Source organism: Pongo pygmaeus, chromosome 6 (assembly GCF_028885625.2).
Source record: "Pongo pygmaeus isolate AG05252 chromosome 6, NHGRI_mPonPyg2-v2.0_pri, whole genome shotgun sequence".
Lineage (NCBI taxonomy): Eukaryota > Metazoa > Chordata > Mammalia > Primates > Hominidae > Pongo > Pongo pygmaeus.
In genome coordinates this window covers 151,056,267-151,068,462 of record NC_072379.2, presented here as the reverse complement: position 1 = coordinate 151,068,462, position 12,196 = coordinate 151,056,267, and the positions used below count along the sequence as shown (strand labels likewise).

At 44.5% G+C, this 12,196-nt stretch overlaps 1 protein-coding gene across 5 annotated transcripts in view; it reads right to left on the bottom strand.

Moving 5' to 3' along the window:
- Positions 1–12,196, bottom strand: part of GALNTL5 (polypeptide N-acetylgalactosaminyltransferase like 5) — a 63,286-nt gene that overhangs the window by 22,855 nt on the left and 28,235 nt on the right. For 3 of the 5 annotated variants that reach the window (XM_054495254.2, XM_054495258.1, XM_054495255.2), the window contains exon 5: positions 9,502–9,624. The exons of the other annotated variants lie outside the window; for them this stretch is intronic. In XM_054495254.2, coding sequence (XP_054351229.1) covers positions 9,502–9,624 — 123 coding nt within the window. The remainder of the gene's footprint in view (positions 1–9,501; positions 9,625–12,196) is intronic. 5 annotated transcript variants of the gene reach the window in all.

Sequence of the window (12,196 nt, the reverse complement as noted above, 5' to 3'; positions counted from 1 at the left end):
ATTTTCGTTCTTTGGTTAGTGTCCATATTTTTACTCCTAAACATAACTCATTATATATAATTTATTTTACATAACATTAAAATTCTCAGTTTTGTCTCTACAACCAAGCATTTTTAAAATTTTAAAATATTTTTTCTTTTTTTTTTTTACCTACACATTATGTTATTGCTATATCCTTTTTTTATTTGTTTTTTGAGATGGGGCTGTGATGTGTTGCTCTGTCTAGAGTGCAGTGGCATAGTCATAGCTCACTGTAACCTTGAGCTCCTGGGCTCCAGCGATACTCCTGCCTCACCCTCCCAAAAAGATAGGATTACAGGCACGGGCCACCACGCCTAGCTAATTTTTATTTGTTTATTTATTTCTGTAGAAATGAGGTCTTCTCATGTTTCCCAGGCTGGTCTCAAACTCTTGGCCTCAAGCCTCCCACCTCAGCCTCCCAAAGTACTGGGATTACAGGCGTGAGCCACCACACTCAGCCTGTTATTGCTATCTCTTTCCAATTTTTTGGTATTGATGTTTAAGAACGTGGTGTGCAAAATCTGTGTCAGGGGATTTACAGAGAATCTGTGCTTAAGCGTATGACGAGTTTTTGTAAAATACATAAGCATTTCTATTTAACTCACTATAAATCTGTTAAACCTAGCCATTTGGATTTTGTAAAAAGAAATCAAAGCAACTATACTATTAAATATCCTAAATTTTGTTTGTATGCTACATCCTCATAATCTAGTGGTGGGATGATGCTGTCTACTGAGATGGCATCAGAATTCCTGGGTTTGAGCCTGGAGTGACGTGACCTAGAGCCAGTCTCTAATCTTTCGGGAGCTTAGCTTCTTTAACTGGGATAAAAGGCTGATGAGTTCTAAAACCTCTGAGAGCCTTTCCACCATTAATACTTTGTATTTTATTATTTTTACCCTGTATTTCTTTTAATTTTATGTATTTCATCATTTTGAAGCATAAAATACAATGTTTATGTTTTAATTATTTATTTGTACTAATTGCTGTATAATAAGCATTTATTTAGTACATACTGCCAAAAAAAAACGTAGGTGATGTCCTTATCTGATCATTGTGACAGCCATGTTAGTTCGATAGCATCATTCCCATATTTTGGATTAGGAGGCTGAGGCTCAGAAGAGTGACTTGTCTAATTCTCCCTGGAAGACACTGCTTCCCTGCAATGTTACTGATAGAAGAAAAAAAAACAAAACTCCTTCTCTCAGACTGCATGAACCCCGCATCCAGAAGCAACACTAGCATTTCATCATTATCCATGGTTTAATCATCACCCATGTTTGCCTCCAAATCATGACACTTCCGCTCCCATGCAAAAAAAAAAAAAAAAATAATAATAATAATAATAATAATACCAACTGATTGTTGATTTCTTTAGATTCAAGCCATCTGATTGTAACATTCTCCTTCTTCTTTACTTTGCGAAACCCCTGCCTTCTCTTTCTCCTCTGTGGGGTTATCTATCTGCCTGCATCTCAGGCGGTTTCCTTCATGCCCTGCGTAAAGCACAGCATTCACCGCAGGCTGTCCACCTCAGCTCCTGCAATCTGTGGGCAGCTTCAACAGCCACATGGACAGCACCACCGGCCCAGAGAAATGGACAGATAGTGATGAAAATTATGAAGAGAAAGAAATGGGGGAGGCCGGGCGCGGTGGCTCACTCCTGTAATCCCAGCACTTTGGGAGGCCGAGGCAGGCAGATCAGGAGATCAGGAGATCTCAGATCAGAACATCATGAGATCAGGAGATCGAGACCATCCTGGCTAACACGGTGAAACCCCGTCTCTACTAAAAATACAAAAAAATTAGCTGGGCTTGGTGGCAGGCACCTGTAGTCCCAGCTACTCGAGAGGCTGAGGCAGGAGAATGACGTGAACCCGGGAGGCGGAGCTTGCAGCGAGCCGAGATCGCGCCACCGCACTCCAGCCTGGACGACAGAGCGAGACTCCGTCACCAAAAAAAAAAAAAAAAAATTGGGGGTGATGATAGAGAGGGATAGGAGTCTGCTATTTAATATGGGGTGGTTTAAAAGACCATGGTGATAAAGTGGCATTTAATCAGAGAACTGAACAAAGTGAGATAACAGGTCATGCAGATGCCTGAGAGAAGAACGTTCCAGAGGAAGCCAATCAAGTGCAGACACTCTGAGATAGGATGAGGCTTGGCAGGCTGGGAGAGAAGCAGGAAGGCCCGTGCAGCTGGTGGGTGGGTGAGGGAGGAAGGAAGGGAAAGGTCAGGGAAAGCAGGGAACACATCAGGGCGGGCCCTGCTGGAGAGACAGTGTCGCTTTCTAATAATGCAAATAGCTCCCAGGAAGATGACCTGGCTTCAAAGGAGTGTACGCACATGAACATCATGTGAAAACCTGTCTCCAGGCTCAGTAGGTACAGTTTGCATCTCAATAGTTGATAAAAAAGAAAAAATAAATAAATGTGCATGGGTAGCACACAGTCGGCAAGAGATAAATCCCAGAGGGATGAGTGAATACGTTAAGGAAGCGCCGCTGGCTGCTGCCTCACCTGCCCACACAACAGGATCCCACACTTGTGACTCAGGAGCACGCCTGGCTCAGGCAGCCACCTACATCACTTGGGGGTGTGGGGAACAGACAGGCTGAGAGATGGCAAGCGCTGGCAAAGGGCCAGGAAAAGTAGGTGCACACATCCACAGTCATAGCTGAAGGTTTCAGTACAACTCTAAGAAACTTAGAAATAAAGTCGAATTCCATCATCAAAGATACGAACAAAATTATATATATATATATATATATACACACACACATACACACAGAACCTACAACCAAAAAGAAAAAATATACATTCTTTGAAAATACACATAGAAGGGCCATGTGTCGTGGCTCATGCCTGTATTGTCAGCCCTTTGAGAGGTAAAGGTGGGAGGATATTGCTTGAGACCAGGAGTTTGAGACCAGCCTCGGCAGGACAGTGAGACCACATCTCTACCAAAAATTTAAAGAATAGGCCAGGTGTGGTGACTCGTGCTTGCAATTCCAACATTTGAGAGGCTAAGGTGGGAGGATCACTTGACCCCAGGAGTTCGAGGCTGCAGTGAGCTTCGATTACTCCACTGCACTCCAGCCTGGATGACAGAGAGAGATCCTGTCTCAAAAAGAAAAAAAGTATAAAATACACATAGACATTGTGAAAAACTGACCTAGCTTAAGCCACAACAGAAATTTCAAATTTCTGACCACAATACAATTAAGTAGTAATAAATAATTAACAAATAATTTTAAAAATTTCTGAAAATTGTTTGGAAACTTTCAAAATCACTCCTAAAAAAAAGAAAACAATCTGGATTAAAGAGGAAACCAAAAAAGACACCAGTGCCTGGGCAGTTTATCGGCCAATTCTCTGCAAATTCCCACACACAGTTAATCTCTGTCTTATGTAAATTTTTAGAAAAAAAGAAAAACCATACAATTTGTTCTATGAGTCTGGTAAAGTGAAAAGTATAAGAACACAGTACAAACAAAGAAAATCATAAATGCATCTTACTTTTTTTTTTGAGACAGGGTCTCACTCTGTTGCCCAGGATGGAGTGCAGTGGCATGATCTTGGCTCACTGCAGCCTCCACCTCCTGAGTTCAAGCGATTCTCCAGCCTTAGCCTCCTGAGTAGCTGGGAGTACATGCATGTGCCACCATACCTGGCTAATTTTTGTATTTTTAGTGGAGATGGGGGTTCTCCATGTTGGTCAGGCTGGTCTCGAAGTCCCGACCTCAGGTGATCCGCCCACCTCAGCCTCTCAAAGTGCGGGGATTGTAGGCATGAACCATCGTGTCCAGTCCTCATCTTACTTTTGAACACAGATGCGATGCGTGTGCGCGGGGTGAGAAGGGGCGGAGAGTATGTGTGTGAAGTGGGTGTTGTGAGATATTTACATCTACACCTAGTGACTCTAGGGAAGCGTTTCTATGGATATTATGTGGGTTTGAAAATTTTCAAAATAAAAAAAATAATAAGACTCCGCTTTTAAACAAAAACAATCCAAACCCTAGTGTCACGGGTTGAACTGTGTTCCCCAAAACGATATTTTCAAATCCTAACCCAGGAAGGTCAAAATGTGTCTTTATCTGGAAACAGGGTCTTTGCAGATGCAATGAGGTCATACCGGGGTAGAGCGAGCCCTTCATTCAATGTGACTGGAGTCCTTCTGAGATTCGGTTAGGGGAGATGAAGACACAGACACAGACACACAGGGAGGACGCCTGTGAACAGAGAGGCGGGGCCGAGGGTGACGCTGCTGCAGCCCGGGACTGGCAGCCACCGCCAGAAGCTGAAGAGGCAGGGAAGGAGCCTCCCCTGCAGGTCTCAGAAGGAGTGAGGTCCTGCTCACACCTTGATTTTGGACTTCTGGCCTCTAGAACTGGGAAAAAATGAATTTCTGTTGTTTTAAGCCACCTGTTTGTGCTACTTCATTATAACAGTCCTAGGAAACTAATACACATCAACATAGTAACTAAATGATAAGTCAGAATTATTCCCATGAAAGTCAAAAGCAGAAAGGATGCCTGCTACCGCCACTTCTAATCAACATTAGAGGTAGAAGGAAAATTATCTTCAGCTGATAGAAAATGCAAGCAACTCTACCCACCAACCACTAACAAGTAAGAGTTTACTGAGGTTTCTATTTACAAGATCAAATATAACAAAAGATCTCATTCCTATGTACCAGTAATAATTTAAAAATATAACAAGAAGGTCCCAAATCACAATTTTTAAAACAACAACCAAAAAATCAAGATAAACAGAAATAAATCTTTGCACATAATATCTATAGATCAAATGACAAAACACCAAAAGAATATAAAAGCAGATCTGAATAAATGTCCATGGGTGGGGACATTTATCATCAAAAAGATGTAAATTCTTTTCCATTTTAATCTATCATCTCTATACAATTCCAGTGAAAATCGCAACACGTTTTTCCTGGAACTTGATAAGACAATCCTAGCTAAGACACTTTTGCAGAATGAAGTGGAAAGATTTGTCCTACAAATCTTCTTATCAAGAAAATAAGAAGATATAAAAACTTCTTATCAAGCTGTACTAATCAAGAGACAGCGTGATTAGCCTAGAAATACAAAAATACCATCATAGAGCAGAAGAGAGATGCTGGAAGTAGACCCAGGAATACACAGACATTTGATAAAATGATAAAAATAGCATTGCAACCAATGAAGAAATGGTGGACTATTCAATGAACGGTGTGGGGAAAACTGGCTATTCATTCTGAAAAAATTACATTACATTCTTAACTTACACCATTCCCAGAACAAACAGTTCCAGGTAGACTCAAAGCTTAATGTAAAAACCAATTTTTTTTTTACATGAGGAAGAAACTAAAGAAGAGTATCAGGCCGTGCGCAGTGGCTCACGCCTGTAATCCCAGCACTATGAGGCTCAGGCAGGCGGATCACCTGAGGTCAGGAATTTGAGACCAGCCTGACCAATATGGCGAAACCCCGTCTCTACTGAAAATACAAAAACTAGCCGGGTGTGGTGGTGGGTGCTTGTAGTCCCAACTACTCGGGAGACTGAGGCAGGAGAATCACTTGAACCTGGGAGGCGGAGGTTGCAGTGAGCCGAGATGACGCCATTGCACTCTAGCCTGGGCGACAGAGCGAGACTCCATCTCAGCAACAACAACAAAAAGAACAGTATCATCATAATCTCAGGGTAAGGAAGAATTGTTTGAACAGGAGACAAAACCCAAAAATCATAAAGGAAAAATATTGATTTTTTTTTATTATTATAAGCTAACTACTATTATAATAATAAGATTCCAAAATGATAATGGCTCAAATGCAACAAAAGTTTATTTCTACGCATTTAGCCATCCAAGGAGGGTGCTCCTGATTGGGGGAAGCCCTCCATGTGGTCATTCAGGGATGCAGGCTGGCAGAGGCTTTTCAACCCCGAGCCTCCAAAGCCACTTAGTCATCTTGGCCCCAGTCAGCCAGAACAGGAAATGAGTGTGGAGGGGACAGACCAGCTTCCTAAGTGCCTTGGTCGGGAAATGGTACATGTTACTTGCACTCACATCCTGTGGGTAAAACTTAGTCACAAGGCTATTCCTAATTGAAGAGAGGCTAGGAAGTTCAGTCTAGCCCTGTGCCCAGCAAGAGGAAGTGGGCTTTTTTTGTTGTTGTTGTTTTTGAGACGGAGTCTCGCTCTGTTGCCCAGGCTGGAGTGCAGTGGCGCAATCTCGGCTCACTGCAAGCTCCGCCTCCCGGGTTCTTGCCATTCTCCTGCCTCAGCCTCCCGAGTAGCTGGGACTACAGGCGCCCGCCACCACGCCCAGCTAATTTTTTTGTATTTTTAGTAGAGACGAGGTTTCACTGTGTTAGCCAGTGAAGTGGGCTTTTTGGTGAACTTAAAGACTTAAAAATTTCTGGCCAGGCACAGTGGCTCACGCCTGTAATCCCAACACTTCAGGAGGCCGAGGCAGGTAGACCACTTGAGGCCAAGAGTTCGAGACCAGCCTGGCCAATATGGTGAAACCCCTTCTGTACCAAAAATACAAAATATTAGCTGGGTGAGGTGGCAGGCACCTGTAATCCCAGCTACTCAGGAGGCTGAGGCACAAAAATCACTTGAACCCGGGAGGCGGAGGTTGCAGTGAGCCGAGATTGCGCCACTGCACTCCAGCCTGGGCAACAGAGTGAGACCCTGTCTCAAAATAAATAAATAAATAAAATTCTGCTCAACATAAGACACCCCCAGAGGAGAATAAAAGATAGGCTCTAGCCTGAGGACTGATATTCTCAGTGTTCATAATATAGAATTTCTGTTATAAGGACATGTTTGAATCAATAACAAAAAGACAAACAACACATTAGAAACATTGGCAAAGAATATGAACAGATAAATCGACAGAAAAATGATCTGTAAGCAATCTATGAAAATATGAAAAAATTCGATGGCTGGTAATACCAAGAAAAGAAAAGGTAGCCTATTTTTTGGCCAACTGTGGCAAACCTTAGAAAGACGGGTCATATTCAGCTCTGGCTGCAGAGAAAGGGCACTTTGTCTGTGTGATGAGACTGTTAATTGGTGAAACTTTTCAAGGACGATTTGGCATTATCTTTCAAAATTTAAAATAAAAATTCCCTTTTTCCCAGCAATTCCACTTTTAGGAATTTATCTTATAGGCACAATCAATCACACAAAGATATATGTTCATGAATTGTAACTGCTGCATTTTTTAGGTAATAGTAAAAAAGAAAAATAACCTATTCAGAAATGGCTAAACAAGTTATGACAATCAATTATAAAATCCATATGGGCCGGGCACAGTGGCTCACACTTGTAATCTCAACACTTTGGTAGGCCGAGGTGGGCAGATCATTTGAGGTCAGGAGTCAGAGACCAGTTTGGCCAACATGGCGAAACCCCGTCTCAACTAAAAATACAAAAAAATTAGCTGGGCATGGTGGTGCCCACCTATAATCCCAGCTCTTGGGGGAGGCTGAGGCAGGAGAATCGCTTGAACCTCGGAGATGGAGGTTGCAGTGAGCTGAGATCACACCACTGCACTCCATCCTGGGTGACAGAGCGAGACTCTGTCTAAAAAAAAAAAATAGAAAAAATAAAATCCATATGAAATATCATACAACACAGCAATTCAAAACTGAAGTAACTCTTAAGTACTGTCATGGGGAAAGTTCCAAAAATTAAAAATAAAAGAGTAAGTCTCAGGACAGTATAGATAGTATGATTCCATATACTTAAAAATCCCAGGCCAGTCGTGGTGGCTCACGCCAGTAATCTCAGCACTTTGGGAAGCTGAGGTGGGCAGATCACTTGAGGCCAGGAGTTAAAGAGCAGCCTGGCCAACATGGCAAAACCCCATCTCTACTAAAAGTAGAAAAATTAGCCGGCATGGTGGCGGGCACCTGTAATCCCAGCTACTTGAGAGGCTGAGGCAGGAGAATTGCTTGAGCCCAGCGGGAGAAGGTTAGATTGTGCCATTGCACTCCAGCCTGGGTGACAGAGGGAAACTGTCTCAAAAAAAAAAAAAAAGTAAAATAAATAAAAATCCTTAACCCTGTGTATATACATGTGCATATATATGTATATATCTATAAATGCATAAAAACGCGGGTCTGAAAAGATGCACTCCATATTGTGGTTGGTTTCTCTTGGGTTTTGGACAATGAACATGTATTATCTTTGCAGTTAAATAAGAGAATGTGTCCACTGATCAGGCCAACATGGAAAAAGAGAGTCCAATTTTGCTTTTTTTCTTTTGGCCTTCCATTCCTTAAGGAGATGTTTCCTGCCAAGGAGCAGGGACATTTCATCAGCTTGCAATGCAGCCTGAGGAATGCCCTTACAAATGATTCGCCTCCCGTGGTTCCAGCTCAGCGTTCTGCCAACATTCCCCTACATGCGGCAGGAGGCGTGATCGTAGGAGGCTTGGGCCCTCTAGCAAGCTGCTTAGATGCTCCTGGGACTCAGCTGCCCAGCAGCATTGACAGCCAATGGTTCACAACAGAGTCCCTCCCCAGAAGCTGCCCTTGGCCAGCCATGGCTACCAAGTTCATACCTGCCCCCAGGGGAGGGCAGTGTTCATATCTAATGACTGGTCCATGCCTGGTCTCCTTACCTGGAACTGGGATCCCTCTGAATGGCTCTTGGGGCAGCCCTGGGAGTGTGCTGCTCAGATGTCCCTTCACAAGAACCTGCGGCAGGGGACAGATTTGAGTGCTTCCCACTGCCAAAGTTTTCGGATCTACTGAAGCTCATGTCAAGGTCATGCCGTTCCCAGGGTGCTGCCACCCAATGACCAAGCACAGTGTGTGGGTGGTGGTGGGGAGGAAGTGGAGATGCGCCACCCGGTCCCATTGCAGGTCTCCCTAACGGGCAGCCTTTGCAATGGGGCTCCCCCTAGCCCACTGAGCCTTTCTGAGACCCGCACCTTGTCTGAAGCGCTTCAAGGTAAACCTCCTTCCTTCTCTGTCCTCCTCCACGTGTGTCAGGTCGGAAGCATCAGCTCACACTTTTTCTTCTGTTCTCCTATCTCTTGCCCCATAAACTCCTTCTCTTATTTCATTGTAGGGTCCTGGCTTCAGAGGTCCCCGTGGATGAGCTGCAGCTCCCTCCCGCTCACCCCACCCCCAGTCTTGCTCGCCTCACTCCTGTGGCTCCCAGTGGGTCCCCTGTGGTTGAAACTCCATCTCAGAGTTTGTACTGGGGAGCTCAGCCTGTGAGAGAGGCTGACATTAACGTCCCTGTGAAAGAATATCTTCAACCCAAAATAGCAAATTGACATTTTAAAGCAGAACACTTTCAGAGGCAAAAGAAGATTAAAGGCTCATATGCCTGGAATAGATTTCCACTCTTCTGATGAAGCAGACAGAGACATAGAAGGTCTCCCTGAGGAGGAGTCCCGCTCAGAAGGGAAGATCTCTATGACGCCATCACTGGCTCTTGTCCCCAGGAATGTTCCTACCTGAAGCGTGAGAAGCTCCAATCAGCCTTGCTCGAATCAGCCCCTCTCTCTTTTTGTTTCTTATTATTTTAACCTTTCCCCGAAAAGTTTCCAGGTGATAGTCTAGTTTTTCTTTCAAATCATCTGGAAAAATATTCAACATATGAGAATGTATAAACTGCAACTATAGAAATTGAAACAGTGTATCATCATTATGACTTATTCCTAAAATCCATGCTATTCTACAGAAGTTCTAACTTTAAAACAGAATTCTGGGGCCAGGTGTGGTGTCTCATGCCTGTAATCCCAGCACTTTGGGAGGCCGAGGCGGGCAGATCACTTGAGGTCAGGAGTTCAAGACCAGCCTGGCCAACATGGTGAAACCCCCTCTCTACTAAAAATACAAAAATTAGCCGGGCGTAGTGGCAGGCGCCTGTAATCCCAGGTACTCGGGAGGCTGAGGCAAGAGAATCACTTGAACCTAGGAGGCAGAGGTTGCAGTGAGCTGAGATGGCCCCATTGCACTCTAGCCTGGGCAACAAGAGCAAAACTCTGTCTCAAAAATAAAAAAAAAAGATAGAATTTTTATCCCATTTAAGGGAGAGAAACAAAAGTGATTCATTATCAAAATCAACTGTAAATATTTTTCTTTTTGTTTCATTTTTGTTGAGACAGAGCCTCATTCTGTTACCAACGTTGGAGTGCAGTGGCATGATCATAGCTCACTGCAGCCTTGACCTCCTGGGATCAAGCAATCCTCGTGCCTCAACGTTCTGAGTAGCTGGGACTACAGGTATGCACCACCACACCTGGCTAATTTTTAAATTTTTTGTAGCAACAGGGTCTTGCTATATTGCCCAGGCTGGTCTTGAACTCCTGGCCTCAAGGGATCCTCCCATCTTGGTCTCCCAAAGTTCTGGGATTATAGATGTGAGTTACCACGCCTGGCCCTGTAAATATTATTCTATGGTTCTAGTGAAATAACTCTATTTTGGTAAATCACTATTAACATTTTAATAGAAAAAGCATGCATTATAGAGCTTTGGCGCAATCTGGGTTTGCTACTATCTGTGCTTCTAATTTTGTAGTAGCTCTTGGGAAAGTTATCGAACCACTAGAGTCTTAGTTTCCTCAGCTGAGAGAAGGGATGACCATCATGTTCCCAGCAGTACTCTAGTATGAGGAAGAAGAACTATATCACCCAGCACAGAGCCTGGCACCCAATAGTCACTTAATATTTGGAGGTTAATACAATGATGAGAAAGGAGGCTGGGACCAGGTAAGATGGATACAGGTACCTCAGAGGTCTAAATTCCTAAGTCCCAGCAATCTGGGTCAGGGGCAGGTTGAACAGGAACAGGTTCATGGCAATCCCAGCAGAAGGAGGGATCTTCTTCCTTGTTTTAAGAAAGCGGCAGGGATACAGGCTGCACAGCTGCGCTTGCAGGCCTGGGCAGCATCTCAGCTCAAAGATCTCCAGACACCTCACTTACATCCAGGATGTAGGAGGCGGCAGGAGGAGGGAGAAGTGGGACGCCATGAGCCAGGCCCTGGAGGAGATAAAGGCAGTTGAGGCAGCAGCAGTCACTGACATGAAGTGGAGGGTGTGGGTTTTTCAGAAGATGCTCATGTTGTTGGCTTGCTGTCTAGAGGGACCAGGACTATGGGAAAAGTGGATGGCAGCAGGTCATGGACAGGCCATTTGTGTAACTCAGTGGGGGCAGTTCCCTGGGCCCCTGGCCCTGCTCCCCTAAGCTGAGGAGTCTATTGGCCCTACCTGTGGGTGTCAGCTTGGAAAGACAGGGTTTTGTTGAAGAAATTGTCCTTAAACCCATGATGAAGTCACTGTGAATTAAAGGAGGAAGGTGTCAACCTGAGCTCCATCAGAGCCTAGAATACCCTAGTCCTGTGTTTAAGGCTCTGTGTGGGTCAAAGGCTCAGACAGAGGAGGAGAAGCAGAGGTGTCTGGTTGGGCAGCACACCCACATGTTGGCAGCAGCGACCCCCTCTAGTCTCTTATAAAGGGGACCACAATGTATGATGAATGTATGAGAACATTGACAGATCTTACGGCCTGTATGTTTTTGTCCCCACCAAAATTCAAAGTACCCCTCAGTATGATGGTATTTGCAGGTGGGGCCTTGCAGAGGCATAATTGGGTATGGAGCTAGCTTGCTCTCTTTCCACAACATGAGGACATAGCAAAAAGATGGCTGTCTATCACCCAGGAAGAGGGCCCACTCTAAGAACTCGATCCTGCTGGCACCCTCATCTCGGACTTCCAACCTCCAGGACTCTGAGAAATAAATGTTTGTTGTTTAAGCCACCCCATTTGTGGTATTTTGTTATAGCAGCCAAGCTGACTAAACACCAGATATGTCTCTAAATTCATGGTGTGGTTCTGAAAGGCTGGGGGAGGTATCCATCCCCTGGTCATTCCTGGCACTGTGTCCCCATGGCAGCATCCCTGTACTTCTGGATGAGAAGTTAGAATTACACAATCTGTCAGGTTATCCCACCCTGTCCCCTGCTGGTGGCTTTCCTGGTGACTTCTTGCCCAGCAAGTTGCTAAACATGCTGCTCAGTCTTTTGAGCAGATGAGGCAGCGTGGGTTACAGGGGCAGCAGGGAAGCCAGGCCCTCACCCCACACTCTTCCCATGCACAAGGCTAGAAATAGACAGTCCTGTGCCCTCAGACATTGGTGACCCCCTTAGA